We start from the raw sequence: 27,970 nt of genomic DNA on the forward strand, positions 1-27,970 counted from the left end.
GAACGGAAGCGCGCCACTGGAGCCCCAAGGTCGGCTGGGGGCCGCCGAGCGACAGCGAGCGGAGCGCGGCCGCGGCCGCACGCGTCGCCCGGGCAGCGCCAAGCCGGAGTAGGAAGCCTGGCTGGCGTGCGGACTTCGTCCCTCCCCGATCGCCCAGCCCGCGAGCGAGCGCTCGCCCGGCACTGCAGCCCGAGCCAATTGCAAAAGCCCTAGCGAAGCCCGGCCCAGCGGAAGGAGCGGCGCGCAGTTGTTTGTTTCTCTTCGCCGTAGGAGCTCTGCCTCGCCCTGGCTTTTCCTCGCCCTGGGGTTTGACTCCACGACCCCCTTAAGCGAGGGTCGGGGTGATTGGTAGAAGCCAACGAGTCCCGAGCTCGCCGCGGCCAGGATGAAATTCGTTCTGGACATCCTCCTGCTCCTGCCCTTGCTCATTCTCTTCTCCTTAGAGTCCTTCGTGAAGCTTTTTATTCCTAAGAAGAGAAAATCAGTCAGCGGAGAAATCGTGCTGATCACCGGAGCCGGACACGGAATCGGGAGGCAGACTGCCTATGAATTTGCCAAACTTAAAAGCAAATTGGTTCTCTGGGATATAAATAAGGTAACAGCGTTTCCTGTGCTTTACTTTTCGGGTGCCTTCGATCTGGGGACGCGTCTGCGTCTTGCCGGCAACCACCCTTCATGGCATCTCTGTAGAACAGGTGTGAGATTGCCTTGAGCATTGCACAGGTGGGCGGACGCGGATTCATTCCCATGTTTATGGTCGCACGGCGAACAGACCTAGAGCGTGTTTAAGATGCTCAGTTCCTGCTCATCACTCGTTTGGTCTTATCAATTGATTCTCACTTTTGCTTTAAAAAATCATTTGTAATCTCTTGAACGTGATTTCACTGGATCACAGGGAAAAAGTAAGAGTCTTAGCTAGTACATTACAAGACTAAGAAGCTTGTGCCTATTAAGAAAAAAGCCCTGCCTGCAGTAGCTAAGCAGTTTAAAAGATTATGACCAACAGAAAGCAAGGTACTGTGCCTTAGTTATTGCCAAGGGTAATTTTAAAAAATTTTTATTTATTTGTTTATTTATTGAAAGTCAGAGTTCCAGAGAGAGAAGGAGAGACACACGGAAAGACAGCTTCTATCCTCTGGTTCACTCCCCAGATGGCATCAATGGCGAGGGCAGAGCCAAGAGCTTCATCTGTATCTCCCACGTGGGTGGCTGACCCCAAGCACCTGGACCATCTTTGTGCCTTCCCAGCCAGGCACATTAGCAGGGAGCTGGACTGGAAGTGGAGCAGGCAGGACAAGAACCCATTCCCATATGTGGTGCAGCATCGGAGGCGGCAGATTTACCTGCTTAGCCACAACACTGCCCTTCGTACCCCCAACCCAGCAGTAAATTTTTTAAAAAATTTATTTGAAAGGTGAAGTTACAGAGAGAGAGATGGGACACAGGGAGAGAGAAGACTTCCATTCGCTGGTTAACTCTCCAAATGGTCACAACCCGCTGGTGCTGGGCCAGGTGGTAACTGGGAGCCAGGAGCTTCTTCTGGGTCTCCCATATGGGTGGCAGCCCTTTTTGGCTGCTTTTCCAGGTGCATTAGCAGGGAGCTGGATTGCAAGTGGACTTGAAACCATGCCTATATGGTATGCTGGTGCTGCAGGCGGCAGCTTAACCCACTATGCCACAGTGCCCCCCACCCCGGGAAATTTTTTAAAAATCATTTTTTTGGGGCCAGCGCTGTAGCTTAGCAGGTAAAGCCACCGCCTGCAGTGCTGGCATCCCATATGGGCTCAGGTTCGAGTCCCGGCTGCTCCACTTCCCATCCAGCTCTCTGCTGTGGCCTGGGAAAGCAGTAGAATATGACCCAAGTCCTTGGGCCCTGCACCTGAGTGGAAGACTCAGAAGAAGCTCCTGGCTTCACATTGGCACAGCTCCAGCCGTTGCAGCCATCTGGGGAGTGAACCAGCGGATGGAAGACCTCTCTCTCTCTCTTTGCCTCTGTCTCTTTGTAACTCTGCCTTTCAAGTAAATAAATAAGTCTTTAAAAAATCATTTTTTTAGTAAAAACCATAGAGTAGGGGTTTGGTGCATCAGTTAAAATGCAGCATTGGATGCCAGTTTTCCTATCTGTGTGTCCAGATTACAGTCCTGGCTCTGCTTCCAATTCCGGCATCTTTCTAATGCACACCGGCAGCAGGTGATGGCCTAGGTATTGGGGTCACTGCCGCCTGCTTGGGAGATCTTGCTTGTGTGCTGGTTTGCATAAAATGTTGTTCAATCTGGAGTTAAGGTGGAGACCAATGAGTCAAGATTAAAAGATGCTGAGGGTGCCGTGAGCTCTGTGCTCTCTGTTGAGAGCAATCAACAAATGTGAAGGCTGGCACAGAGTGAGGCAAAGCAGAGAAGTGAAAGAAATGTCTAGATCTGTGCAGTGCCATGGCAGGTAGAAGGCACCGGTCCCCTGTAACTGTCAAGAATTTGAAATGTGCCTAGTCTGAACTGAGTTGTGCTGTAGGTAGAAGTCATCCACAGGATTTCAAAGACTTACTGTGAAAAAAAAATGTAGAACATCTTATTAGGAGTTTTTAATATGTGAAATGATAAATATGTAGATATTAAGTTACATAAAAGAATGGATTGAACAATTTGTCCTGATAGCTCAAATTCTTCAGTTGATTCTTCAATTGAGAAATTTGTCTCTGCAGGTCAAATATTATGAACCTGTAGGTTGTAGTTACTACCCATCATCCAGCTGTTTATTTGCACACTGTTGGCATCTGTTCTACCCAACCTTTGCTGCCTATTTTACAACAGATAGTTCAGCCTGGTTCTACCATGCATGGGCTGTGTGTAGTAATATTCAGCCTCTCCCTGGTTGCCAGCTTGCTTAAGGTTAACCACAGTGATTCCAGCCTCTGTTCCAGGTCATCACTTTGTGTGTCTACACAAAATATCAAATCATAGTTAAAACAAAAGTAAAGCAAAGTGCAAGACCACAAGAGAAATTGGTTGTGAAATGTTGGACTGATATTTGGCCAGATTTATGTGGTGCAGTCAGTTTGGAAATAAAACTTGCAATTTCCTTTAGTTGTGTATGAGGGCATTTCAAAATTTTCAGGAGCAGGTGTTTGGCTTAGTAGTGAAGACGCTGTTTAGGACACCTGCATCCCATATCCAAGTTCCTACATCAAATCCCTGCGTGGCTCCAGCTTGCTTTTAACATGTACCCTGAGAGGCAGTAGGTGGTGGTTCAAGCAGTTGGGTCCCTGCCATCTACATGGTGTACAAATAATTGTTATACTGTATGGTTTAATAAATAGTAGCAAGAAAAAACTCTGAACATGTTCAGTTACAGGTACAGCCGTCATGGGCCTAACTGCATTTTCTATCTGTTGGTTGACGCCGTGGATACAGAATTTACAGAGGACCAACTGTATGAGTACACTGTTAAATTAAATTTTGTACTTTAAAGTGGCAACTAGAAAAAAAAAGAATTACACATATGTGTTTCATACTGTGTTTCTATGGGATAGTACTAATCAAGATGATCCTTTTGCCACTGAGTTGAGAAGAAGATGAAGCAGAGATGAGGCTAAAGGAGCAAGCAACGCAAGCAGGGCAGTCAAGATTGACTCTAGATAATGCAAGTAGGAGATGATGTGTGGAAGCTTGTCAGACTAGGTTGGTACTAACAGTGGTGGTAAAAATGATCAGAAAAATTAAGGACAGGAGTAGGCCTTCAGCCTAGCAATTAGGAAGCCTTCATCCCACATCAGAGTGCCTGGGTTTTGTTTCACCACTCTGACTTCAGCTTCATGCCAGTGTGGACCCTGGCGGATTGTAGGGATGGCTCCAGTAGTTGCTCTCCCAATGTGGGAGACCTAGGTTGCATTCTCAGTTCCTGGCTCTGGCAGTGGCCCAGCCCCAGCTGTCATGGTCATTTGGGGAGTGAGCTAGAGGACTGATGCTCTCTTCATCTCTGTCTCTGTGCCTCTCAAATAAACAAGAAAGGAAAGAAGGGAGTTGGGGGAGAAGGAAAGTAGAAAAAGACAATGTAGCTTTTATTAGATTAAATTAGTTTAAGTAAACATGAGATTACATCCTTTCTACTTTTTGTGGGTAAAAACATTTATTTTTTAAACTGAAATTACATTGATGGTTATTTTGTTAGTTCTTAGTGTCCATTTGGGAAAATAAAAGGTTGGCAATCCTAGTTCACTGTTTTTCTTGAAATTTTATGGATTTTAAATGCTGAAAATCTGAGAACTAAACCTGAACAGAGAAAGGCAGGGTGGGGTTTTCAAGCAGTCCAGATTGAAGGTACCAGAGATGTAGAACCCAGGTTGGTGACTATGTGGAGAATGAGGAAGAGAGTGAAGTGGAGTTTAGGATTTTTGGATCAAGCTGGAAGGGCAGGGATGGACCAGATCAAGTTCTTGTCATAGAGAGTACAAGACAGATTGGTCCCCCAAACAGTTTCTGAGATTAACCCAAGAAGTGAAGCCAGCAATGTCCAAATGTACCAATCTCAGGATGTCGGAGGTCCACATCTTCGTATGCATCATAAAGGCTGTGAAAGGAATGACAAATCAGGGAAGAATTCCTGGTGGCTTCAGCTTTGTTCTACTGAGACCGGACACCAGGAATTTTTCATTCTGCTTTGTATGGATAATCCGGCCTTTCTAGACCATTCCCATCCCTGTAACCTGATTAGATGCATTTGGAAAGATAAATTTACAGTAATTGGACACATAGAATATGCACAAAGACTGTTTACTCAATGAAAAAGTGAATTTGTGGATCAGTGGGAAAAAGAATCAGAAAAGCATTTAAATGTTTAGTAATGTAAGTGATGGGTGAAAATGTCGCAGTTGTGGCGAGAGAGGGCTGAAGAAGAGCCCAGAATTAAAACTTGAGAACTGAATCCAACACAGAAAAAAGTTGCCAGGGGAAATCTTGAAGGATTATGAGCAATTTCACATGCTGAGGCCAAATTTAAAGAGAGATTCACTCTCCGCTGAAGCCTGGTTATTTTTTTTATTTCTTACCAAGAAAATGTAGGAGCTGGCTGAAAATTTCCCGGAAAGAATTTGCAGTGTAAATTGATTGCCTAGTTCAGAGGGTGTGGAAAGTAGACCTTTGGCCTGCATGAGAAAGACCAAAGACACAGGGCAACTGTGCAGCCCTCGTGAGAGAAAAGCCTCTGCTTCCAGCAGCGCCCCGACCTGGGTGGTCACAGAAAGCCACCTGGAGGAAGCAAAGCTCTGAAAAGGAAGAAATGGAAAGTGGATTTTATTGTTAAACTTTGAAGTAAAGAAATTTATTTGTTCAAACTAAAATTTTTTATGATGAGACACACCAACGAATCCATACAATTTGCTTACTTTTTTTCAATATGGTAAATATATGACATACAATTTACCATTTAACCTTTTTTTTAAAAAATATTCATTTACTTCATGGTGAAGTTACAGAGAGGCACAGGCAGAGAGAGGCAAAGAGAGAGCGGTCTTCCCTCTGCTGGTTCACTCCGCAGATGGCTGCAACAGCTGGAGCTCCACCAATCTGAATCCAGGAGCCAGGAGCTTCTTCTGGGTCTCCCACATGGGTGCAGGGCCTGAGGACTTGGGCCATCTTCTACTGCTTTCCCAAGCCATAGCAGAGAGCTGGATGGGAAGTGGAGCCGCCGGGACTTGAACAGGCGCCCATATGGGATGTGGGCACTGCAGGCTTAACCCATTAAGCCATGGCGCTAGCCCCTTAAGCCTTTTTTTTTTTTTTTTTAATTTTTGACAGGCAGAGTGGACAGTGAGAGAGAGACAGAGAGAAAGGTCTTCCTTTTGCCGTTGGTTCACCCTCCAATGGCCGCCGCGGTAGCGCGCTGCGGCCGGCGCACCGCGCTGTTCCAATGGCAGGAGCCAGGTGCTTCTCCTGGTCTCCCATGGGGTGCAGAGCCCAAACACTTGGGCCATCCTCCACTGCACTCCCTGGCCACAGCAGAGAGCTGGCCTGGAAGAGGGGCAACCGGGACAGGATCGGTGCCCCGACCGGGACTAGAACCCGGTGTGCCGGCGCCACAGGAGGAGGATTAGCCTGTTGAGCCACGGCGCCGGCCCCCTTAAGCCATTTTTAAAAGTACAGTTTAGTGGCATTAAGTACATTCACATTGTTATGCAATGAACTCAGGTGTCTCTCTAGAGCTTATTCATCTTCCCAGACTGAAATCCTTTCTCTCAGCACCCCCTCCTCCCACAGCTACCTGTCTACTTTCTGTCTCTATGAGTGTGATACTCACATAAGTGGAATTATATTTATCACTCTGTGTGGCTTATTTCACCTGGCATCATGTCCTCAAGGTTGCATATGTTATAGCATGTGTTAGAATTTCATTCCTTTTAAAGATTGAGTAATATATACTACATTATATATACTACATGTATATACTACATTAATAAAATATTCTTGTACTTAGAAAGGGACTGTCAAAAGCTGGCAGTTAGGTACAGGAGGGCAACATAAAGTATAAGAGATGCCTGGTGATCCTTAAAGACAAGGGCTTCTCATTAGAGTTATACAATAGTTTGTAGGGGGAGATTTCAGTAAAGAAAAGACACCTTGTCTATGTGGGAGTTAATATAGAATACAAAGAAATATATATGAATGAAATAGACATCTTGTGATTTGTTGTTTTAGCTGTTGTTTATAAATCTGTGGAACTGTGGTCTTTCTACTTTTTACTTGTTGAATATTATATTTAGTAGTGCATGAAGGCTGGTGCTGTGGCTCACTTGGCTAATCCTCCGCCTGTGGCGCCGGCACCCCCAGTTCTAGTCCCAGTTGGGGCGCCAGATTCTGTCCCAGTTGCTCCTCTTCCAGTCCAGCTCTCTGCTGTGGCCCGGGAAGGCAGTGGAGAATGGCCCAGGTCCTTGGGCCCTGCACCTACATGGGAGACCAGGAGAAAGCACCTGGCTGCTAGCTTCGGATCAGCGCAGCGTGGCGGCCATTTTGGGGGTGAACCAACGGAAGGAAGCTCTTTCTCTCTGTCTCCTCACTGTCTAACTCTGCCTGTCAAAAAAAAAAAAAAAAAGTAGTGCATGAAGCCTGTGACTATGGAGTGGATTGAAATTATGTTTTTGCCAAAAGAAGCAGGAAGGAAGGAGGAGGATTGAGGAAGGAAGAGAGGGAGGGAAATACAGTTATCTTCTTAGAATTGCATCTATGCATCTATGCAATACATGAAATCTGTTCTCTTTAAGTAATAGAAATTTTTAAAAAAGCATTGTTTCCTCTTAGAATACTAATGTGAGGAGTCAGATGGTTGAATAGGCTGTCTGGAAATCGAGGGTGGAAAATGTTCCCCCAAAAGTTATCTTTAGCAAGGTTTGAAGTTCCTGCTGACCTCTCCCTGGGAGTTTCCAATCTTATCATGAGACTAGTAAGGGAGTGGCAACCCCACCCTCTGAGCTCCCAGAATTAGGTATCCCACCTCTGTGATGGCCAGCCAGACAGGATAAAGGATTGCAAACCAGGTCTTTTGATGGGTTTTGTCCCTGCCTTGTAACTGAATGTCAATCTGATTATCAAGTTTTTTTTAAAAATTGTGCTTAAGAACTCCAGTGCCAGGCCCGTGCTTTGGCTCACTTGGCTAATCCTATGCCTGCGATGCCAGCATCCCATATGGACACCAGATTCTAGTCCCGGTTGCTCCTCTTCCAGTCCAGCTCTCTGCTGTGGCTCGGGAGGGCAGTGGAGGATGGCCCAAGTGCTTGGGCCCCTGCACCTGCATGGGAGACCAGGAAGAAGCAGCTGGCTCCAGGCTTCAGATCGGTGCAGCACCGGCCGTAGCGGCCATTTGGGGAGTGAACCAACGGAAGGAAGACCTTTCTCTCTGTCTCTCTCTCTCACTATCTATATCTCTGTCCAAAAAAAAAAAAAGACCCAGTGCCAAGGGGCCCTTTGGTTTTTTCCTTGCCTAGTATCTTCCTCCATGCCACCCTGGCTGAACGTCTTTGACTCTAATAAATCTTGCTTTTTAAATCTCTGTCTACTTGGAAATTCATCTTCCATGTGAGACAAAGAACCGAGGTAATAATATTCTCTCCACCATCACTTCACCTGTAACACTAACAAACTCACTATACAAACTACTAATTTTGCCATAGCTATTCAGATTTGGTTTTTCCATGACATTGCTAACATTAATTCTCAGCATTCCACAACATTAATTCACTAGCAGTTTTGTTCATTGGTGTGCTGACATACCATCCTCTCTGGGTACACATGTAAGCTCTCACAGGGTTTATCTGTGCATTAGTTGACAATTTCTTGGCTTGCAAAGTTCCCAGACTAGACTTCAATCCAATAATTTGAAACAGTCCTTTAAAATAAAAAAGCCTGAGTTAGATGTTGTGGCACAGCAAGTTAAACCATCATATTGGAGTGTCAGTTGGAGTCCTGGCTATTTCACTTCCAATTCAGCTCCCTGCTAATGCATCTGAGAAGCGGATGCTGCTCACTTGGGAGACCCAGATGGGGTTCCCTCCCACTCCTCCATCAGGCGGTCACCATTCCTGCTGACTACCTCCAAAGGTGGGTTTCTCCTCTACCTTCTTTCTTGTAATGCCACAGTTCAAGTTCTCATGCCTGAATTCACTGTAACTGCCTCAGTTTTTCTCCTTTCCTCTGGTGTTGCCTCCTAAAATCCTCCCTCCATTCATTAGCTAGAATAATCAGTACAACACACACACCTGATTTAGTAGTTTAATCAGTGGCTCTCTATTCACTTTTTAGATAAAACTTAGTATGACCTGTAACACCGTAATATGGACTCCTGCTAGCCTTGAACATTAAGATCCATCCAGCAACACCGGTCCACTAGTGTTTCCCACAGGACTGTTCTGTCCTTGCTTTTGCCCTGTCTCATGTACTCTTCCACACACCTTTTCCCTGACTATTCCACTCAACTTGAGACCTAAGTCACGTTATTCTTCTTCTAGAATTACTTTGCATGCCCCTCCATTGTGTTCTCATTGTTCCCTGCATATAACTTTCTTTTCATACTAACCACAATGTACTAGGTTGAACAGTATCGAACCATCAGTATTCACTTATTACCAAAACAGTGGTAATTTTCCATGGCCCTGTTGAACTCTTATATTTACTTTATTTATTTATTTTGACAGGCAGAGTGGATAGTGAGAGAGAGAGACAGAGAGAAAGGTCTTCCTTTTTTGCCATTGGTTCACCCTCCAATGGCCACTGTGGCCGGCGCATCGTGCTGATCCGAAGCCAGGAGCCAGGTGCTTCTCCTGGTCTCCCACGCAGGTGCAGGGCCCAAGCACTTGGGCCATCCTGCACTGCCTTCCCGGGCCATAGCAGAGAGCTGGCCTGGAAGAGGGGCAACCGGGATAGAATCCGGCGCCCCAACCGGGACTAGAACTCGGTGTGCCGGTGCCGCAAAGCGGAGGATTAGCCTGTTAAGCCACGGTGCTGGCTACTTTATGTTTATTTCTGTTACACTGAGAGCTTTTTAGGTGAGAACTCTTTCTTATTTATATTCCTGTCCACAAGGTCCTTCTAAGGTCACTAGATATGACCTGTACATTGAAAAGTTGGAGGAAGAAGTGAGTGAATATAGTTAACTCATTACTTATTTGGCAACTGCTAATTTGATGCCCATGAGTAATTTTTAATGACATGGAAAAAAGCTTAATGTTGCATTTAAAAAAAATCCTGGGGGCTGGTGGGTTAATGCCCTGTCCTGAAGCGCCAGCATCCCATATAGGCACCGGTTCAAGACCTGGCTGCTCTACTTCCAATCCAGCTCTCTGCTATGGCCTGGGAAAGCAGTAGAAGATGGCCCAAGTCCTTGGGCCCCTACACCCATGTGGGAGACCCAGAAGAAGCTCCTGGCTCCTGGATTCAGATTGGTGGAGCTCCAGCTGTTGCAGCCATCTGCGGAGTGAACCAGCAGAGGGAAGACCTCTCTCTCTCTTCTCTCTGCCTCTCCTCTCTCTCTGTGTAACTCTGACTTTCAAATAAATAAAAAAAATTTTAAAAAAAGAAAAATATTCTAAAAAAAATCCTAATATGGAATGCACACTTACACATACATTTACAAAATGTGTAAAATTAATAAATGTAAAACTCTGTAATATTTTAAGATTTTTTATCTTTATTTTAAAAAGCGCATTTCAAATTCAATTCCACATAACAGAAGCTAGTCAGAGTATGGAAATGTGTTCATATCCATGCCAAAAGTGTGTGTCAGTTAAATTCTTGCCTAATTCAAGTTAAAAAAAAAACTCTTTAATGATTTTCAGCTGTCGATATAGTATGCTCATGCCATTTATTTTGTTCTCTTGCCCGTCTTGTTTTTCATAGCATGGAATTGAGGAAACAGCTGCTGAATGCAGGAGACTGGGTGCCCAGGCTCATCCCTTTGTGGTTGACTGCAGTAACCGAGAAGATATTTACAGCTCTGCAAAGAAGGTAAAATTCAGTTGGAATCTTACCATGTGAGAGCAGAGAGTGTTTTGGAGATGTTAGGAAAAGAGTTGCAGATTGGTACCTCCTCACTCAGGGCACCAAAATGTTAGGAAGACAGGTGCAGAATAGAGAGGAAGCCATGTACGAATTTACAGCCAGACCAAATTTATTCAGAGAAAGTAAATTCGCAGAGGTGGGTGGTGGGTGACCAATTGCCTGCGTGCACATGATGGAACCCCGATGCCCGGGGGCTGGGCCTTTTGGTATTTTAGGAGGGCTAGGGATGGGGGTGGGAGAAGGGGGCAGCAGGCAGGAGGAGAATTCCTGGAGCTGGAGCAACTGGTCTTTCAGGTGCTCTTGGGGGGTGGGGTATGAAGGCAATAGGGTGTGAGACCCAATTGAGATTCCAGGGCAAGGAATACATTGCCCTATCTTTTGGGCAATGAGCAAGAATGGCTGAAGCTTATGTCTTTGTTCCATTAGGAGATGACCGAGTCCAATTATGATACACACAGAATGAGAAATGTGGTTTTCCTAACGTCGTGTAGTTTGCCAGTGGCAGACCCAGAACTAGAACCTAAAACTGAGATTCTCAGATTTTAGTATGTTCTGAAAACTACAAACAATGTACACTATTGGGCCTCCCATCAGATATTTTCTTTCAGTAGGTTGAGGGCAGTGCCTAGAAATCCACATATTTAGCACCCTGTAGCCACGCTGGCCCATGAGTCTGACACAGGTAAATATCCTAGGATGACACTTGCAGAATCACTGACCGTGTCCTGTGATGCCCATTCAGAGAACTAGGTTAGAAAGTTAGGAGAGGGACATGCGTTATGGCACAGTGGGTTCTATACTCCCTCATAATGCCTTTGGGAAAGCAGCAGAAGATGGTCCAAATACTTGGGCTCCTGCCACCCATGAGGGAAACCAGATGGAGTTCCAGGGTCCTAGCTTTGGCCTGGCCCAACCCTGGCTACCCCTGCCATTTGGAGAATGAACCAGCAGATTGAAGATCTCTCTCTCCTCTGTCACCCTACCTTTCAAATAAATAAATAAATGTTAAAAAAGGAAGTTAGAATTAACCTATTCTTTATCAGGTTTTTATCATAGGTAGATATATTTCTTTTTTTTTTTTTAATTTTTGACAGGCAGAGTGGACAGTGAGAGAGAGAGAGACAGAGAAAGGTCTTCCTTTGCCGTTGGTTCACCCTCCAATGGCCGCCGCGGTAGCGCGCTGCGGCCGGCGCACCGCGCTGTTCCAATGGCAGGAGCCAGGTGCTTCTCCTGGTCTCCCATGGGGTGCAGAGCCCAAACACTTGGGCCATCCTCCACTGCACTCCCTGGCCACAGCAGAGAGCTGGCCTGGAAGAGGGGCAACCGGGACAGGATCGGTGCCCCGACCGGGACTAGAACCCGGTGTGCCGGTGCGGCAAGGCGGAGGATTAGCCTGTTGAGCCACGGCGCCAGCCGGTAGATATATTTCTATAAAGCATTATTTGCCTCTTCTATGTACCACTGAGGTATGCTTTTTACAATGGGATTTCACTGTGAACGCATTTGCACTTGTCAACTAATACCCAAATGGAAGAAAGGTTGCCAGCTTTACCTGGGAAAAGTCATTAAAATACTCATTCCTGGGCCTTACCCCTGGCTGTTATGATGGAATAGGTAAAAGATTCTGACTCATCTAGAGTTGAGAACCTCTTTGTTTAGGGAATTTTAGATTTTGGTTCATTTTTAGCTTCTTTTTCTAATTGCTTATCTTTTCTTTCTTTTTTTTATTTTATTTATTTAGTTGAGAGGTAGAGTTACAGAGAGAGAGAGGGAGAGACAGAAAGAAAGGTCTTCTTTCCACTGGTTCACTCCCCAATGGCCACAATGGCCGGAGCTGCGCCTATCTGAAGCCAGGAGCCTCTTCTGGGTCTCCCACATGGGTGCAGGGGCCCAAGACTTGGGCCATCTTCCATTGCTTTCCCAGGCCATAGCAGAAAGCTGGATTGGAAGAGGAACAGCCAGGACTAAAACCAGCACCCATATAGGATTCTGGCTCCGCAGGCAGGGTATTAACCTGCTGTGACACAGCACTGGGCCTGCTAGTCTTTTATTTCTAATATCTCTTTATTATTATTATTTTTATTGATGTAGTCTGAGCTAAGTCAAAAGAATTAGTAGAAGTTACTTTGATCAAGGATAGAAAAAAGCTCCCCATAGCGGGGTTACATTAAGAGGAAGGCCTACATCTGGCATTTAATAATAATCACTATGAGGGGACTTCAAAGATGTGCAGAGAAGTGGAATTATAAAATTAGTTTCTTTTGCTGCAAAAGCTTTTGAAGTGCATGCATAGTTTCTTCATCATCTGCATTGTCCATGAACCTTATGGAGACCCCTCATATTTTCCTTAGGTTAACTCTGATTGTACTCCATTAAGGTGAGCATATTGCATAGTGTTTAAGACCTTGGACTCAGGAGCTGGATTTCCAGGTTTTGGTTCTTCCCTTCCAGTCAGTCCTAATTGTATGACTGTGAGCAAGTCCTTTAACATCTTTGTGTCTACTCACCTGTAAAAGGGGACCCGCAGCAGTTCCTAACACATAGGGTTATTAATGCATGTTAAAAGAGTAATGATACAAAGTACTTGGAACATTATCTGGCCCACAGTAAGTGCTAGTTTTTGGTGTTATAATAGAATTACTGATCTTGCCTATAGATTTTCATTATTAGTCATTATTAGAGGAATCTACTAGCACAACATCCTTAGTCACCTAAATGGAAAACATTCTTTTACAGATTCATCCAGGAATGGAGTATCCTGGGAAAGATAATTTTATTTTAACCTACTCCATATATTTTTAACTATAGAGTTTGTATTGAAATAGTTTTAAGGCTGTATGCTTAAATAGAGTATATACAAGGACATGTGAATATCAGGTATTTTGAAGTAGGTATGAGTATTTTGAGTGTTTTGATTATCAGCACATTTTTATGGCTCTAAACAATTAAATTCTGTTAGCTTTCATTAGTAAGAAATATGTGAACCAGACAGTCACACAGTAACAAAATAACAGTAGTCAAGAGTGGAAAAGTTCATTGTGAATATAAAACAATAATTTGTATTTTGAGGGTTATTAATTCAGAAGCATTGCTATAGTTTCATCAATTCAATCACATACAGTGTTTTAGTTTTCATAATAACTTGGGGACATTATTCTGAATATCAGTTTTCATGTTGTACTAGAGATGTGGATATAGGGATAAATGGTGTTAACCAAGGGCCAAACAACTTAGCTTGACACCATGATAATTTAAGCACACCCTGCTCCTGCTGCAATTCAGTTCTGACAGATGAGCCTGTGGCCTAGCACACTGACACCCTCCTAGGGCAGTGGTAGATCTTTGCATTTTTAGGAGGCTTGTCCTGGGTTCTGAAGTCAAACAGATCTTGGAAACTCAGCTCCATCATTTAATAGTCACATGATGTTGGGCAAGAAACTTAACTATTCTGTGTTTCATGTTTCTCCTCTTTGAAGTACGCAGATAAGAGTTGTTGCCTCACAGAATTTTTATGAGGACTAAGTAAGATGACTACTGACATCGTATAAAATGCCTAACAGAGTGGAAGCCTCTTCTGGGCTCTTCACCACCTTCCCCTCAGTCCTCCAACACACTGTAGCACCAGCCCTAGAGAATAACCTTGTGAATAGGAGCTAATATCTATTGGGAACACAATGCATAACAAAATGCTCTGTGTCTCTTGAGTCTGTCTACCCAAGAATCTTAGATACTCAATGAAATGTAAAATTGTTGTAGAAGATATTCTTGCATTGCTAACACTTAAACTGTGGTACTCCAGGCTTACAAAAAGTAGAGTGTAAGCAGCAAGATTTATGATCTTTCCTACTTGAAGGTAGTGTTACTAAATCATGTGAGTCCAGAAGATAGAAATACTATTTCAAAGAAATTTTTTTTTATTTTTATTTTTATTTTTTTTATTTATTTTTATTTTTATTATTATTATTTTTTTTTGACAGGCAGAGTGGACAGTGAGAGAGAGACAGAGAGAAAGGTCTTCCTTTTGCCGTTGATTCACCCTCCAATGGCCGCCGCGGTAGCGCGCTGCGGCCGGCGCACCGCGCTGTTCCGATGGCAGGAGCCAGGTGCCTCTCCTGGTCTCCCATGGGGTGCAGAGCCCAAACACTTGGGCCATCCTCCACTGCACTCCCTGGCCACAGCAGAGAGCTGGCCTGGAAGAGGGGCAACCGGGACAGGATCGGTGCCCCGACCGGGACTAGAACCCGGTGTGCCGGCGCCGCAAGGCGGAGGAATACTATTTCAAAGAAATTTTATCATCTGTATTTTTCCCCCTTTGAGTACAAATGGTCTGTAAAATTCAATGGATGCTTTCTTTCTTTCTTTTTTCTTTTTTTTTTTTCTTTTTTTGACAGGCAGAGTGGACAGTGAGAGAGAGAGACAGAGAGAAAGGTCTTCCTTTTTTCCATTGGTTCACCCCCCAATGGCTGCTGCAGCCGGCACGCTGCAGCTGGCACACCGCGCTGATCCAAAGCCAGGAGTCAGGTGCTTCTCCTGGTCTCCCATGTGGGTGCAGGGCCCAAAGACTTGGGCCATTCTCCACTGCACTCCTGGGCCACAGCAGAGAGCTGGACTGGAAGAGGAGTGACCAGGACAGAATCAAGTGCCCTGACCGGGACTAGAACCCGGTGTGCCGGCGCTGCAGGCGGAGAATTAGCCTTTTTTTTTTTTTTTTTAATATTTATTTATTTGAAAGAGTTATAGAGGCAGAGAGAGAGATCTGCCATCCACTGGTTCACTCCCCAGAGGGCATCAACAGCCAGGGCTGGGTCAGGCCATAACTAGGAGTTTCATCTGTGTCTCTCATGTGGTTGGCAAGGGCCAAAACACTTGAGCCTTCTTTTGTTGCTTTTCCCAGGCCATTAGCAGGGAGCTGGATTGGAGGTGAAGCAGCCAGGGCATGAACAATTGCCCATATGGGATACTGGTGTTGCAGGTGGTGGCTTCACCTACTGCACAGGCCCCATCAGTGGCTGTCTTCTATTGCTCTTGGCAGCTAGCCTTATTCTTTTGCTTATACTTCCTCAACTGAAATAATTTTGCCTATGATAGTTGCTATGACCTTTGAAATCTGGCCCCAAGGGCTTACATAAACCCTTTTACGTGATCACTTTAATTTCTCAAATGTTTTTCCTCTTGACTCAATACCAAAATTAAGCTTTCATTATCAGCGGCTGGCATTGTGGCGTAGTTGATAAAGCCACCACCTGTGACAGCAGCATTCCATATGGGGGTCAGTTCTTGTCCCCACTGCTCCACTTCTAATCCAGCTTCCTGCTAATGTGTCTGGGAAAGAAGGGGAAGATGGGCCCCTGCGTTCATGTGGGAGACTTGGAAGAAGCTTCGGGCTCCTGGCTTCTGATCGGCCCTGTTCTGGCCATTGTGGCCATTTGAGCAGTGCAGCAGATGGAAGACCTTTCTCTCTGTCTCTGCCTCACTCTCTGGCTTTCAAATAAATAAATAAATCTTAAAAAAAAATTTCATTATCAAGAGGAGACACAAAATACATACTACTAGAAAAATATTCCTATGTATTTTTATATGATTTACTTAATTTATATTTTCATATTAAATACTCTCATAACACCTCAGGTCAAAAAAAGAACTGTCAGACATGTTAGTTGTACACAGATGTGAATGGATAGCTATAGTGATGGGCAGTAATAATGAGAGTAGTAGCAGTTGATGATCTATACCAGATTCAGTGCCAGCTTCTTTACATTTTTTACTTAATTTGTTCCCATAGCGACTCACAAGGAAGCTATATGAGGGACCTTCAAAAAGTTAATGGAAAATGCATATTATGAAAACACCATGCATGTTTTTCAGACTTGGTTTTGTACCAAAATCAACTTAACTTTTAATTCTGTTTCTTCCCATGAACTCTAAAAAGTACTCATTATTATCTCTATTTTTATAGAGACAGAAATGAAGTTTTGAGAGATAAAGTAACTTGTTCAAGGCCCCATAGATAATGAGTGGCAGGCACAGCCTGTTCAGGAGCCAAAGTTCACCAAAGATTCCACATTCCTCCCGCTGAGCCTACCATGCCTGGTGGAGAATGACTGGAGCTATAGAAAGAGTGGCCAGAAAAATACAGAAACAGAAATAAAGGAACAGAAGGTTTAGTCAGCTTAAAACTGTAATCAGTTTTACATAATTCTGCGTAAATTGTCCCTGAATTTGCCACTTAACTTTTTTTGCTTACCTTTTGAAGTAGCGCTTTAAAATGAAATCTGCTTAGTCACATGCCTCTTGAGTTATAATCAGCTAGCCAACTCCAGAGGCTGAATTGCGAAAGAAAACTTCTAGCTAGCTATTTGCAGATAGAGCCCTTCTGGACATAAATACCTAAATTTAAAGTTTTTTCTTTTTTTTTTTTTTCACATTGGCACATAGATTTCAAAACTGCTTTTTTTCAAGGAGGTACCCTTCTCTGAAGGGAGGAGAGAACTTTCACTTTGACAATGGCCTTGTCGAAATAAGATCAAAGTCGGCGAGCTCAGGGGGCTTCTATGGCCTTGGCAACTCATGACTAGAGCCTGGGGAGATTGCTGACGCCTTAAACAAGAGTATCAATTTGTTAAGTCAACTACAGGAGTCACTGTGCATAGGATCTCTGTCCTTAATGTGTAGTTCGATGTGAATTAATGATATGACTAGTGCTCAAACAGTATTTGGCACTTTGTGTTCTATGTGGGGGCAAACTGATGAAATCTTTACTTAATATATACTAAATTGATCTTCTGTATATAAAGATAATTGAAAATGAATCTTGATGTGAATGGAATGGGAGAGGGAGCGGGAGATGGGAGGGGTGCGGGTGGGAGGGAAGTTATGGGGGGGGGGAAGCCATTGTAATCCATAAACTGTACTTTGGAAATTTATATCTACTAAATAAAAGTTTAAAAAAACCTGCTTTTTTCCCACATTTATTGAAAAACCTATGTAATAGTCATTGCATGCGAACTTATCCTCCTAGCTCTTCATGAATATATTCTCATTTTATTTTTAAAGGTAAAGGCAGAAATTGGAGATGTTGGTATCTTAGTAAATAATGCTGGTGTAGTCTACACATCTGATTTGTTTGCTACACAAGACCCTCAGATTGAAAAGACTTTTGAAGTTAATGTGCTTGCGCATTTCTGGGTGAGTATGATTTCCTTCCTAAAAAATCCCTTTTTTGAGAACCATAAATACTAAGTTTGAAGTGGAGCTTTCAGCAGACATGAGGAAGTATTCAGTCAATGCTAAAGTTTCTTCCAGATCATTTTCATGCTATGACCAAGTTCTACCAATTGTTTCTCCCTCTCTAAAAATATTAATAAACTTCAGGCATTGTGTGTGTATATATATATATATATATATATTTTTTTTTTTTTTGGGCAGGCAGAGTGGACAGTAGAGGGAGACAGAGAGAAAGGTCTTCCTTTTTGCTGTTGGTTCACCCTCCAATGGCCGCCGCGGTAGGCGCACCGCGCTGTTCCGATGCCAGGAGCCAGGTGCTTCTTCTGGTCTCCCATGGGGTGCAGGGCCCAAGCACTTGGGCCATCCTCCACTGCACTCCCTGGCCACAGCAGAGAGCTGGCCTGGAAGAGGGGCAACCGGGACAGGATCGGTGCCCCGACCAGGACTAGAACCCGGTGTGCCGGAGCCGCAAGGCGGAGGATTAGCCTACTGAGCTTCAGCACCCACCTATATATATATATATATATTTTTTTTTTTTTGACAGGCAGTTAGAGTGAGAGAGAGAGACAGAGAGAAAGGTCTTCTTTTTCCATTGGTTCACTCCCCAAATGGCCACTATGGCCTGCACATTGCGCTGATCCGAAGCCAGGAGCCAGGTGCTTCCTCCTGGTCTCCCATGCGGGTGCAGGGCCCAAGCACTTGGGCCATCCTCCACTGCCCTCCTGGGCCACAGCAGAGAGCTGGACTGGAAGAGGAGCAATCGGAACAGAACCGGCACCCCAACCGGGACTAGAACCCGGGGTGCTGGTGCCGCAGGCAGAGGATTAGCCAAGTGAGCCGTGGCGCCGGCCCATTTTGTATGCTTTAATTCTAAACTAGGTTCTCCTATCTCTGTGTGATCCTGTTTAGAAACAAAGAAAGGGATTAGAGACCAGCTGAGTCATTGTCTATGATTCTGTAAAGGTGAACCTGGTTTGCTTTCAGATTCTCAAGAGACTCAGGTCTTATGTTATTTCCTGTTCCCCAACTGCAAACTTTATTATAAACTTTGCCATTTGAGATATTTAGGGGCAGGCCATTGGCCTAGCTGTTAAGATGCCTACATTCCGTATCACAGTGCCTGAGTTCAAGTCCAGGCACTGTTTCCCATCTCCTGATGCCAGCTTCCTGCTAATGTGCACCCTAGGAGGAAGCAGGTGATGGCTAGAGTAGTTGGGTCTTTGTCTCTCAAGACTTGTCTCTCAAGTGGGAAATCTGGATTGAGTCCTTGGTTGGCTTCCAGCCCAGCCCCAACCTTTGTGGGTGGGCATTTGGGGAGTGAAGGAGCAGTGGATGGGAATTCTCTGTCTCTCAAATACTACCATTAAAAAGGTTCATGGAAAATATGTATTATGAAGAAACTATGCATGTATTTCAGTTTTTTGCAACAAAGTAAACTTATCTTTTAATTATATTTCCATGAACCTTTTCAAGTTACTACATCTGACAATCGATAGATATAGTACATGGGTGTTTTTGAAGTCTCGAAATATTGCCCAAAAAGCTAGTTCCAAAAATGATGCCTCAAAGTTTTCTGGGATGTGAGTTTGGCATGACTGTTCGCAAAACAATATTGAGTTGGCAAAAAAATGCAGTACAATTTTCAGTTAATGTTTCTAATTTATTGATATCTATCTTTGTGTTATGTGATGTGAAATGTAGGGTATTATCTTATGTTTCTGCATTCCCAGCACTTATACATGCTTGGTAAATATTTAGTGAAGACTATTGATGGCTTCAGTATTTTAATGATACAGCCAAGCTGTTTTCTTGCAATTTCACTTTAAATGTAAATTCTTTGAGTAACTCGATTATTACCCCTATCCAATATTTGAGATGATGGAAGGCATCAGTGCTAAGAGATGGAGGATCAGCAGACATAAGAAGTTAACCATTTAAATCAGATGGATTCTCCAAGCTCTTCTGTAGTCAGTATTTTGCTGGATTTTCCTAATGTGAAGATGCTATCCAGTTGTCTTATGTTGGTGCATTTGAGAATTTAGATTTTTTTCATTTATATGAAGATCAGTATTAAGCAATATATACCATTGTTTCTAAATAGTCCCAATAGCTCTTTGAAATGTCATATTTAGATTATAAATGTCATATTTTTTTCTCTTTAAATAAAATCTAGACTACAAAGGCATTTCTTCCAGCGATGATGAAGAACAATCATGGTCATATTGTCACTGTGGCTTCAGCAGCTGGACATACTGTGGTCCCCTTCTTACTGGCTTATTGGTATGTGAACATGCATTTCCTTCTTGGTTCCTGTGTGAGATTTCTTATCCTTTCTAATGAGGATTGCCTTTTCAATGACAATGGACTTGAAGTTGCTGAAATAGGCAAAAAGAGTTGCACTAAGCTTTTTGTATAATGGCATTGTCAGCCATTAATCTCCTTTTAGATTCAACAAGAGCACTGTTTTATAGGTGGCTGCAGGGAATTTAGCCAATGATTAACCAGTCACTTAAAGCATTTCTCATCTTTTTTTTTTTTTTTTTAAGATCTATTTTATTTATTGAAAGGCAGAGAGAGGGAGAGAGAGAGAGAGAGAAATCTGTCCGTTGGTTCATTACCCAAAAGGCTGCAACAGCTGGGTCTGGACCAGGCCATATCCTGGAGTCAGGAATTCTAGGTCTCCCATACAGGTGGCAGGGACCTGAGCCTGAGCACTTGGGCCTTCTGCTGCTGCTTTCCCAGGTGCATTAGCAGGGAGCTGGATCAAAAGTGGAGCTGCTGGGACTCTAATCACACTCTGATATGGGATGCTGGCGGCTACTTAACCTGCTGCCACAACGTCCCTCATCTGTCTTAGCAGCAAGGAATTATAAAACAAGATCAATATTGCTGTACCAGGAATGAAAATTAACAGTAATAATTTTTAGTATCAATAAGAATGGGTAAAGTTTTTGTGGGAACAAAATAGTGAAAAGAGAGACAAGTGGGGTGGATGTTGTGGCACCGTGTGTTACACTGCCACCTGGGACACTCACGTTCCATATGGTAGTGCTGGTTTGAGTCCTGGTGACTCCGCTTCAGCTCCAGCTTCCTGCTAACATGCATCTCCTCGGGAAGCAGCAGGTGATGGCTCAAGTATTTGGGTCACTACCACCCATGTGGAGGACCTGGATGGAGTCCTGGGCTCCTGGCTTCACCTGGCTCAGTCTTGGCTGTTGTGGCCATTAGGTGAGTGTACTAGTAGAACTCCGACTCTCACTTTCTCCCCATATGTCCCTCTCTCCCTCTGTCACTCTGCCTTTCAAGTAGATGAAAAATAAATAAGACAAACTTTTTAAAAAAGAGAATAGAGAATATTATCTGGAATTCTAAACATTAAAGGCATCCACACAATAGAATTATTTTTTAAAAATTTAATGATCATTCTTTTTTTTTTTTTTTTTAAGATTCATTTCATTTGTTTGAAAGGCAAGTTACAGAATGGGGGAGAGAAAGTCAGAAAGAAATCTTCCATCTGTTGATTAATTCCCAAATGTCTGCAACAGCTAGAGCTGGGCTGATCTGAAGCCAGGAGCCAGGAGCTTCCTCCAGGTTTCCCATGTGGGAGCAAGGGCCCAAGGACTTGGATCATCCTCCACAGCTTTCCCAGTCACATTAGCAGGGAGCTGGATTGGAAGTGGAGCAGCCGGGACTGGAACCTGAGTCCATATGTGATGCCAGCACTGCAAGCAGCAGCTTAACCTGCTAGGCCACAGTGCCAGCCCCAGTGATCATTCTTTTTTAAAAACATATGCATTAAAATAGCTGAAGAACCAGGCATAGCAAGTGGATCCCTGCAATCATGAGTTCTGCTGCATTGTAGAGAATTGATAGGATGTCCCTGCCAGTTATACACACTGATAGTTCTTGGCTGCTAATGTGTTTTAGCAGATATTAACTTTTAAAATGTCAAATTGCAGTTGCGTACACACACACACACACACATATAATGCTCCAATTCTAAATTCTAAAAACAACATGGATATGGTTGTATATGTAGCTATAGATATGTATATAAATAGCCAGTCGTAGGCATAGGTGGGTAATTTGTTTTTATACAAAGTGTGTATGTGTGTGTATGTGTGTCTCTGTATCTCGCCTTTAAAATGTTTGCTACAGGTGGGGTGGGTGTTTGAAGTAGATGATACTGTGCTGTTTGGGACACCTGCATTCCATATCCGAGTACCTGGGTTGAGCTCCAGCTACACAACCCAATCCTGTTTCCTGCTAATGTGCATGCTGGGAGACAACAGATCATGGCAGGGTCAGTGCTGTGGTGTAGCAGGTAAAAAACCACCACCTACAGTGCCAGCACCCCATATGGGTACCGGTTTGAGTCCCTGCTGCTCCACTTCCTATCCAGCTCTCTGCTATGGCCTGGGAAAGCAGTAGAAGATGGCCCAAGTCCCTGGGCCCCTGCACCCAGTGGGAGACCCAGAAGAAGCTCCTGGCTCCTGGCCTCAGATTGGCACAGCTCTGGCCATTGCGGCCAACTAGGGAGTGAACCAGCGGATGGAAGACCTCTCTCTCTCTCTCTGCCTCTGCCTCTCTGTGACTCTGCCTTTCAAGTAAATAAATAAATCTTTTTTTTTAAAAAAAAAATGATGGCTCAAGTACTTGAGTCCCTGCCACCCATGTGGGAGACCCTGATTGAGTTCCTGATTCTTGGCTTTGGCCTGGCCAACCCAGTCCTGCCCTAGCTGTTGGCAGCCATTTGGTGAGTGACCCAGTGAATGGGAGCTGTCTGTCTAGCCATCTCTCTCTCTCCCTGTCTCTCTGCCTTTCAAATGAATAAAATAAATAAGCATTTAAAAAAAAGTTTGCAAGGATATAACTATTTTACTCTGTTCTTTCCATGTGTCTGTTTTTATTTTTTCTTTTTTTGTGAACATATATTTGTTTTCTAATATTTTTAAAAATAAATATAGACTTGGATTGAGTTTTCAGAAAACAACTGAAATAGGCCAGCTCACTAGGCTAATCCTCCGCCTTGCGGTGCTGACACACCGGGTTCTAGTCCCGGTTGGGGCGCCGGATTCTGTCCCGGTTGCCCCTCTTCCAGGCCAGCTCTCTGGTGTGACCAGGGAGTGCAGTGGAGGATGGCCCAAGTGCTTGGGTCCTGCACCCCATGGGAGACCAGGATAAGCCTCTGGCTCCTGCCATCGGATCAGTGCTGTGCGCCGGCCGCAGCGCGCCTACCGCGGCGGCCATTGGAGGGTGAACCAACGGCAAAAAGGAAGACCTTTCTCTCTGTCTCTCTCTCACTGTCCACTCTGCCTGTCAAAAAAAAAAAAAAAAAAACTGAAATAACTGGTGAAGCAGTCACAGTAGGATGTTCAGATTGTTGCCTCTTTTTTTTTTTTTTTTAAAGATGTATTTTTATTTATTTTGGAAGGCAGAGAGAGAGAGAGGTCTCTTACATGGATGCAGGGGCCCAAGCACTTGGGTCATTAGCAGGGAGCTGGACAGGAAGCAGAGCAGCAGGAAATGGAACTGGTGGTCCGATATGGGATGCCTGCAGAGCAACCAGTGTGCTGCAACTCCAGCTCCCAATTGCACCTCTTAATTTAAGCCATTTAATTTAATCCTGTAATTTGAAGTAAGTTTAGCATGTTAATGAATGTGTGTGTCCAACATCTTTTTTTTTAGAGATTTATTTATTTATTTATTTGAAAGAGTTACACAGAGAGAGAAGGAAAGGCAGAGAGAGAGAGAGAAAGAGAGAAAGATCTTCCATCCTATGGTTCACTCCCCAGATGGCTGCAACAGCCAGAGCTGGGCTGATCCCAAGCCAGGAGTTAGGAGCTCCTTCCAGGTCTCCCACGTGGGTGCAGGGGCCCAGGGACTTGGGCCATCCTCCACTGCTCACAGGCTACAGCAGAGAGCTGGATCGGAAGTGAAGCAGCTGGGCCTTGAACCGGCGCCCATATGAGATGCTGGTGCTCCAGGTCAGGGCTTTAACCTGCTGTACCACAGCCCTGGCCCCCAACATCATTTTTAATTTCTGTGTGGTACTTCAGTGGACCATGTGCCACTCTTTGGTCAGTTTGTTTACTTTTGTTGGGGTTTTATTTGTCAGGACTCTTTTCTGTTGCAAGTAACACAAAACACACTTTCCCAGTGCAAAAGGAATTTTTTGATTCTGTTGTTAAAGTCTCAGGCACATTTCCGTCCTCTAGTAGCAAATTCACTCCCAGTCGTGCCAGAGGTCCGTCCAGGTTCAGCAGGAGGGGACAGCCCCATCACGTGTGCCTTCATGCCTTCTGGATATGGAAGGAGCTCACTTACTAGACCAGTGTGGAGCCAGATGCTGTGGATGTGGTAACAGTGAGAGGACTGGAACAAAGAGAGAGAGAGGCTGATGGTAGAAACCACAGCTGCCCGCCACAGACATTTAGTTAATTTTTTTAAAGATTTATTTATTTATTTGGAAGGGAGAGAGAGAGAGAAGAGAGAGGTCCTCCATCTGCTGGCTAACCCAGTTCATAGCAAAGAACTGGATTTGAAGTGGAGCAGCAGGGACTTGAACTGGTGCCCATATGGGATGACAGCACTGCTGTTGGTGGCTTAACCTGCTATGCCACAGCACCATCCCCCAGCCACAGACATTTATAATTGCTGCCCACTGAACCATACCCTAGGGACTATGCTTGAACATAAATTTCTGGAAACATCGTTGGTTATTTCCTTGGGATTAACACTTAAACATGGATATGGATATGAGAGTGTCTTCGGTTTTAATGAAGTTGATACCCTTTGTCACGTTGCCTTCCAGAAAAGGCCACCAGTTAATATGTGCTTTGGAAAATTGGAAAGTGTGGAAAGTTGCTTCTCACTTTTTTTGGGATTAGACATATTGAAGGCTTAAGAAGAAAAACTACTACATAGCATTGTAGAAAATGAAAAGACCCTGGTGCTGGTGCTGTGGCATAGCAGGTAAAGCCCCAGCCTGCAGCGCCGTCATCCCATATGGGCACTGGCCCACGTCCCGGCTGCTCCACTTCCAATCCAGCTCCCTGCTAATATGCCTGGGAAAGCAATGAAAGATGGCCCAAGTGCTTAGACTCCTGAACCCACTTGGGAGACCTAGAAGCAGTTCCTGGCTTTGGCCTGCCCAGCCCTGGCCATTGCGGCCATCTGAGAAGTGAGTCAGTGGTTGGAAGATCTCTCTAACTCTTCCTTTCAAATAAATAAAATAAATCTTTTAAAAAAAGGAATTTTGTTCTTTTACTTTGTATTTATCTGAAGTACTTCTAAACTATAGCATTTTTATGTACCTATATCTATTGACATTTTTGCTTTGTGAATCTTCTGCTAATGTCCTTTTGGCTTTTATCTATGAGAATATTGTCTTAGCTAGAAAAGTTGCAGTCTGTTACCTTTGCCCTTGTTTCATAGTTACAAATGCTTTTCCTGATTGTCACCGAAGTTAACTAGATGTTAGGGAGTACCGTATCTGGGTTGGCTTTGTTGCCTAGCCTTAAAGCCTGGTTCTTCCGTTTTGTTGTGTGTCTGTGGACAAGCACCAGAACTCACTGTTCCTAAGTTTCCTCTTTGATAAATAGGATCATAACTTTCTCTTTCACAGGTTGTTGTGAGGATTAAATAAAATAGAACATCCAGGTAACTGAGGACAGTTTGAGATATTCTGTTGGCGTGAGTTTTCAGTGTACAGAAGAGGTCCACTGTACACCGTTGAATCTGATGACCTTTCTTTTAAGCTTCATATATATCTGAGCTTTAAAAGAAAGGAGAAAACTTTCCATGGCTTTATAATCTATTTGATAATTAATGACACTGAACTTGTACAGTTAACATGGTGAAACTGACAAACTTTATGTTATATATTTTAACACAGTTTTAGAAATCAGTAATGTCATATACCAAAAACCACTGAATTGTAGACTAAGTCAGTGAATTGTATGATATAGGAGTTTATATTTCAATAAAGTTATTTTTAGAAAAAAAAAAACTTGAAAAATAATGTGCATTTAGAGTAAGCAATTTCACGGCTATTACCAAAGGCAAACACTATTGCAATAAGAATTACTTTTCACTGAGACTCATGGAGTTGACATACTTACTGAACACATTCTAAGACCCAAGCACTGGGCCAGGCCCCTGATCTTCACTGATGACCAATATAATCATGGATCTTACTGTAAAGGTGTGGGGACAGAGGTTTTAAAAATTAGCCCCCAATGAGTGTTTAGTCTCAGATCTGTGACACGCTGTCATAGAAACCTGAAGCCTGCTATGTATTGAGACTAAGGGCCAGGAGAGGCCTCTTGGAGGAAGTCAGACTGTGACTTACAGAAGGATAGGACTTGTCCATAAGAATTTCCCAGTGAATTCCATGAGTATTTCATAATAAAAATTTACATCTTATCGTGACATTTTACGGAAATAGCAACAACAAACATGAACACCCCATCTACTTTCCTCACAAGACAGTGAGCATCCCGAGTTCTCCCCCTGATAAATGATGCTGTAGAGCAGGAAATGTGTTTTCTGTGTCTCCCAGTTTACCTGAGGCTCTTGTAAAAAACACAAGCTCTGACTCAGTGAGACTGGACCAGGGCACCGTTCCTGCTGCTCGTCAGAGCACCACATGGAACTAAGGAAGCAGGAGTTGGAATGAAACAGGCGCCAGGTATCTATCAGGAATATCTAAACGCTGTGTCTGTTTTCAGTTCCAGCAAGTTTGCTGCTGTTGGGTTTCACAGAGCTTTGACTGACGAGCTGGCTGCCTTAGAAAGAACCGGAGTCAAGACGACGTGTCTCTGCCCGAATTTCATAAACACTGGCTTCATCAAAAACCCCAGCACCAGGTGAGCTGAGACAGATGTTCAGACAGGTGCATTGGTGCAGCTATGGAGATCAGTCATTCTGTGGGTTTTTCTGATTATTTTAATCTGATATTCTATCCCCTTAGTTCATCTTGATTTCAGCTTTTGTAAATTATGGCAAAACAAAATGAGGGGATGTGAGGAGAGGGAGAATTAATATGAATATATTGATATGAATAGTGAGCTTGCTAACCCTTCTCTTTTTTTCTTCCTCTAAGCAGTGATTCTCAGATTTAAATATGCATATATTTTCCCAGGAGTAACTGGGAATCACATGGGAGCTCCACCTCATTTGATTGGGGTAGGGTCATGGTGAGGAAGGGGTCTGGGACTCTAGGTTTAAAAAGCATCATGGGGCCGGCGCCGTGGCTCAACAGGCTAATCCTCCGCCTAGCGGCGCCAGCACACCAGGTTCTAGTCCCGGTCGGGGCACCGGATTCTGTCCCAGTTGTGCCTCTTCCAGGCCAGCTCTCTGCTATGGCCCAGGAGGGCAAAGGAGGATGGCCCAAGTGTTTGGGCCCTGCACCCGCACGGGAGACCAGGAGAAGCCCCTGGCTCCTGCCTTCGGATCAGCGTGGTGCACCAGCCGCAGCACGCCGGCCGCGGTGGCCATTGGAAGGTGAACCAACAGCAAAAGAAGACCTTTCTCTCTGTCTCTCTCTCTCTCTCTCTCACTGTCCACTCTGCCTGCCAAAAAAAAAAAAAAAAAAAAAAGCATCATGGGTGATTCTGATAGAGATAACTCAGGACCACAGTGTGGAAATCGCTGCCCCTTGGTAGTCCAGAAATTATCCTCCCAGATCAGTACCACCCCATCATTCTCTTTGCTTGGTTGAAAAATGAAAGTGATAAAGGATAATGTTTAGTGTTTCCTCTCTTCTAGAATAGCTTTCATGTCTTTGTAAATATGGAGTATACTTAATTTTTTTAAAATTCAAGCATTACAGAAAAATACAAATCAGAAAATTTCTTTTTAAATTTCCATAATCCAGTGAAAACGGCTCAACATTTTGATGAGTTTCTAGATACCTCTCCATGTATAGATTAAATGCCTACAAATTTTTTTCTTTTTAAGATTTTATTTATTGGCCGGCGCCATGGCTTAACAGGCTAATCCTCCACCTTGCGGCACCAGCACACCGGGTTCTAGTCCTGGTTGGGGCGCCGGATTCTATCCCGGTTGCCCCTCTTCCTGTCCAGCTCTCTGCTATGGCCCGGGAGTGCAGTGGAGGATGGCCCAAGTGCTTGGTCCCTGCACCCGCATGGGAGACCGGGGAAGCACCTGGCTCCTAGCTTCGGATCAGCACAATGTGCTGGCC

At 44.1% G+C, this 27,970-nt stretch overlaps 1 protein-coding gene across 1 annotated transcript in view; it reads left to right on the top strand.

Moving 5' to 3' along the window:
* The first annotated feature begins 220 nt into the window (after positions 1–220).
* HSD17B11 (hydroxysteroid 17-beta dehydrogenase 11) overlaps positions 221–27,970 on the top strand; it is a 43,118-nt gene continuing 15,368 nt past the window's right edge. The window contains exons 1-5 of the mRNA XM_062199891.1: positions 221–595; positions 10,378–10,485; positions 17,593–17,724; positions 19,937–20,043; positions 26,496–26,633. Of these exons, the coding sequence (XP_062055875.1) occupies positions 386–595; positions 10,378–10,485; positions 17,593–17,724; positions 19,937–20,043; positions 26,496–26,633 (695 nt within the window). The 5' untranslated portion in view covers positions 221–385. The remainder of the gene's footprint in view (positions 596–10,377; positions 10,486–17,592; positions 17,725–19,936; positions 20,044–26,495; positions 26,634–27,970) is intronic.

This window comes from Lepus europaeus, chromosome 8 (genome assembly GCF_033115175.1).
Source record: "Lepus europaeus isolate LE1 chromosome 8, mLepTim1.pri, whole genome shotgun sequence".
Taxonomy (NCBI): domain Eukaryota; kingdom Metazoa; phylum Chordata; class Mammalia; order Lagomorpha; family Leporidae; genus Lepus; species Lepus europaeus.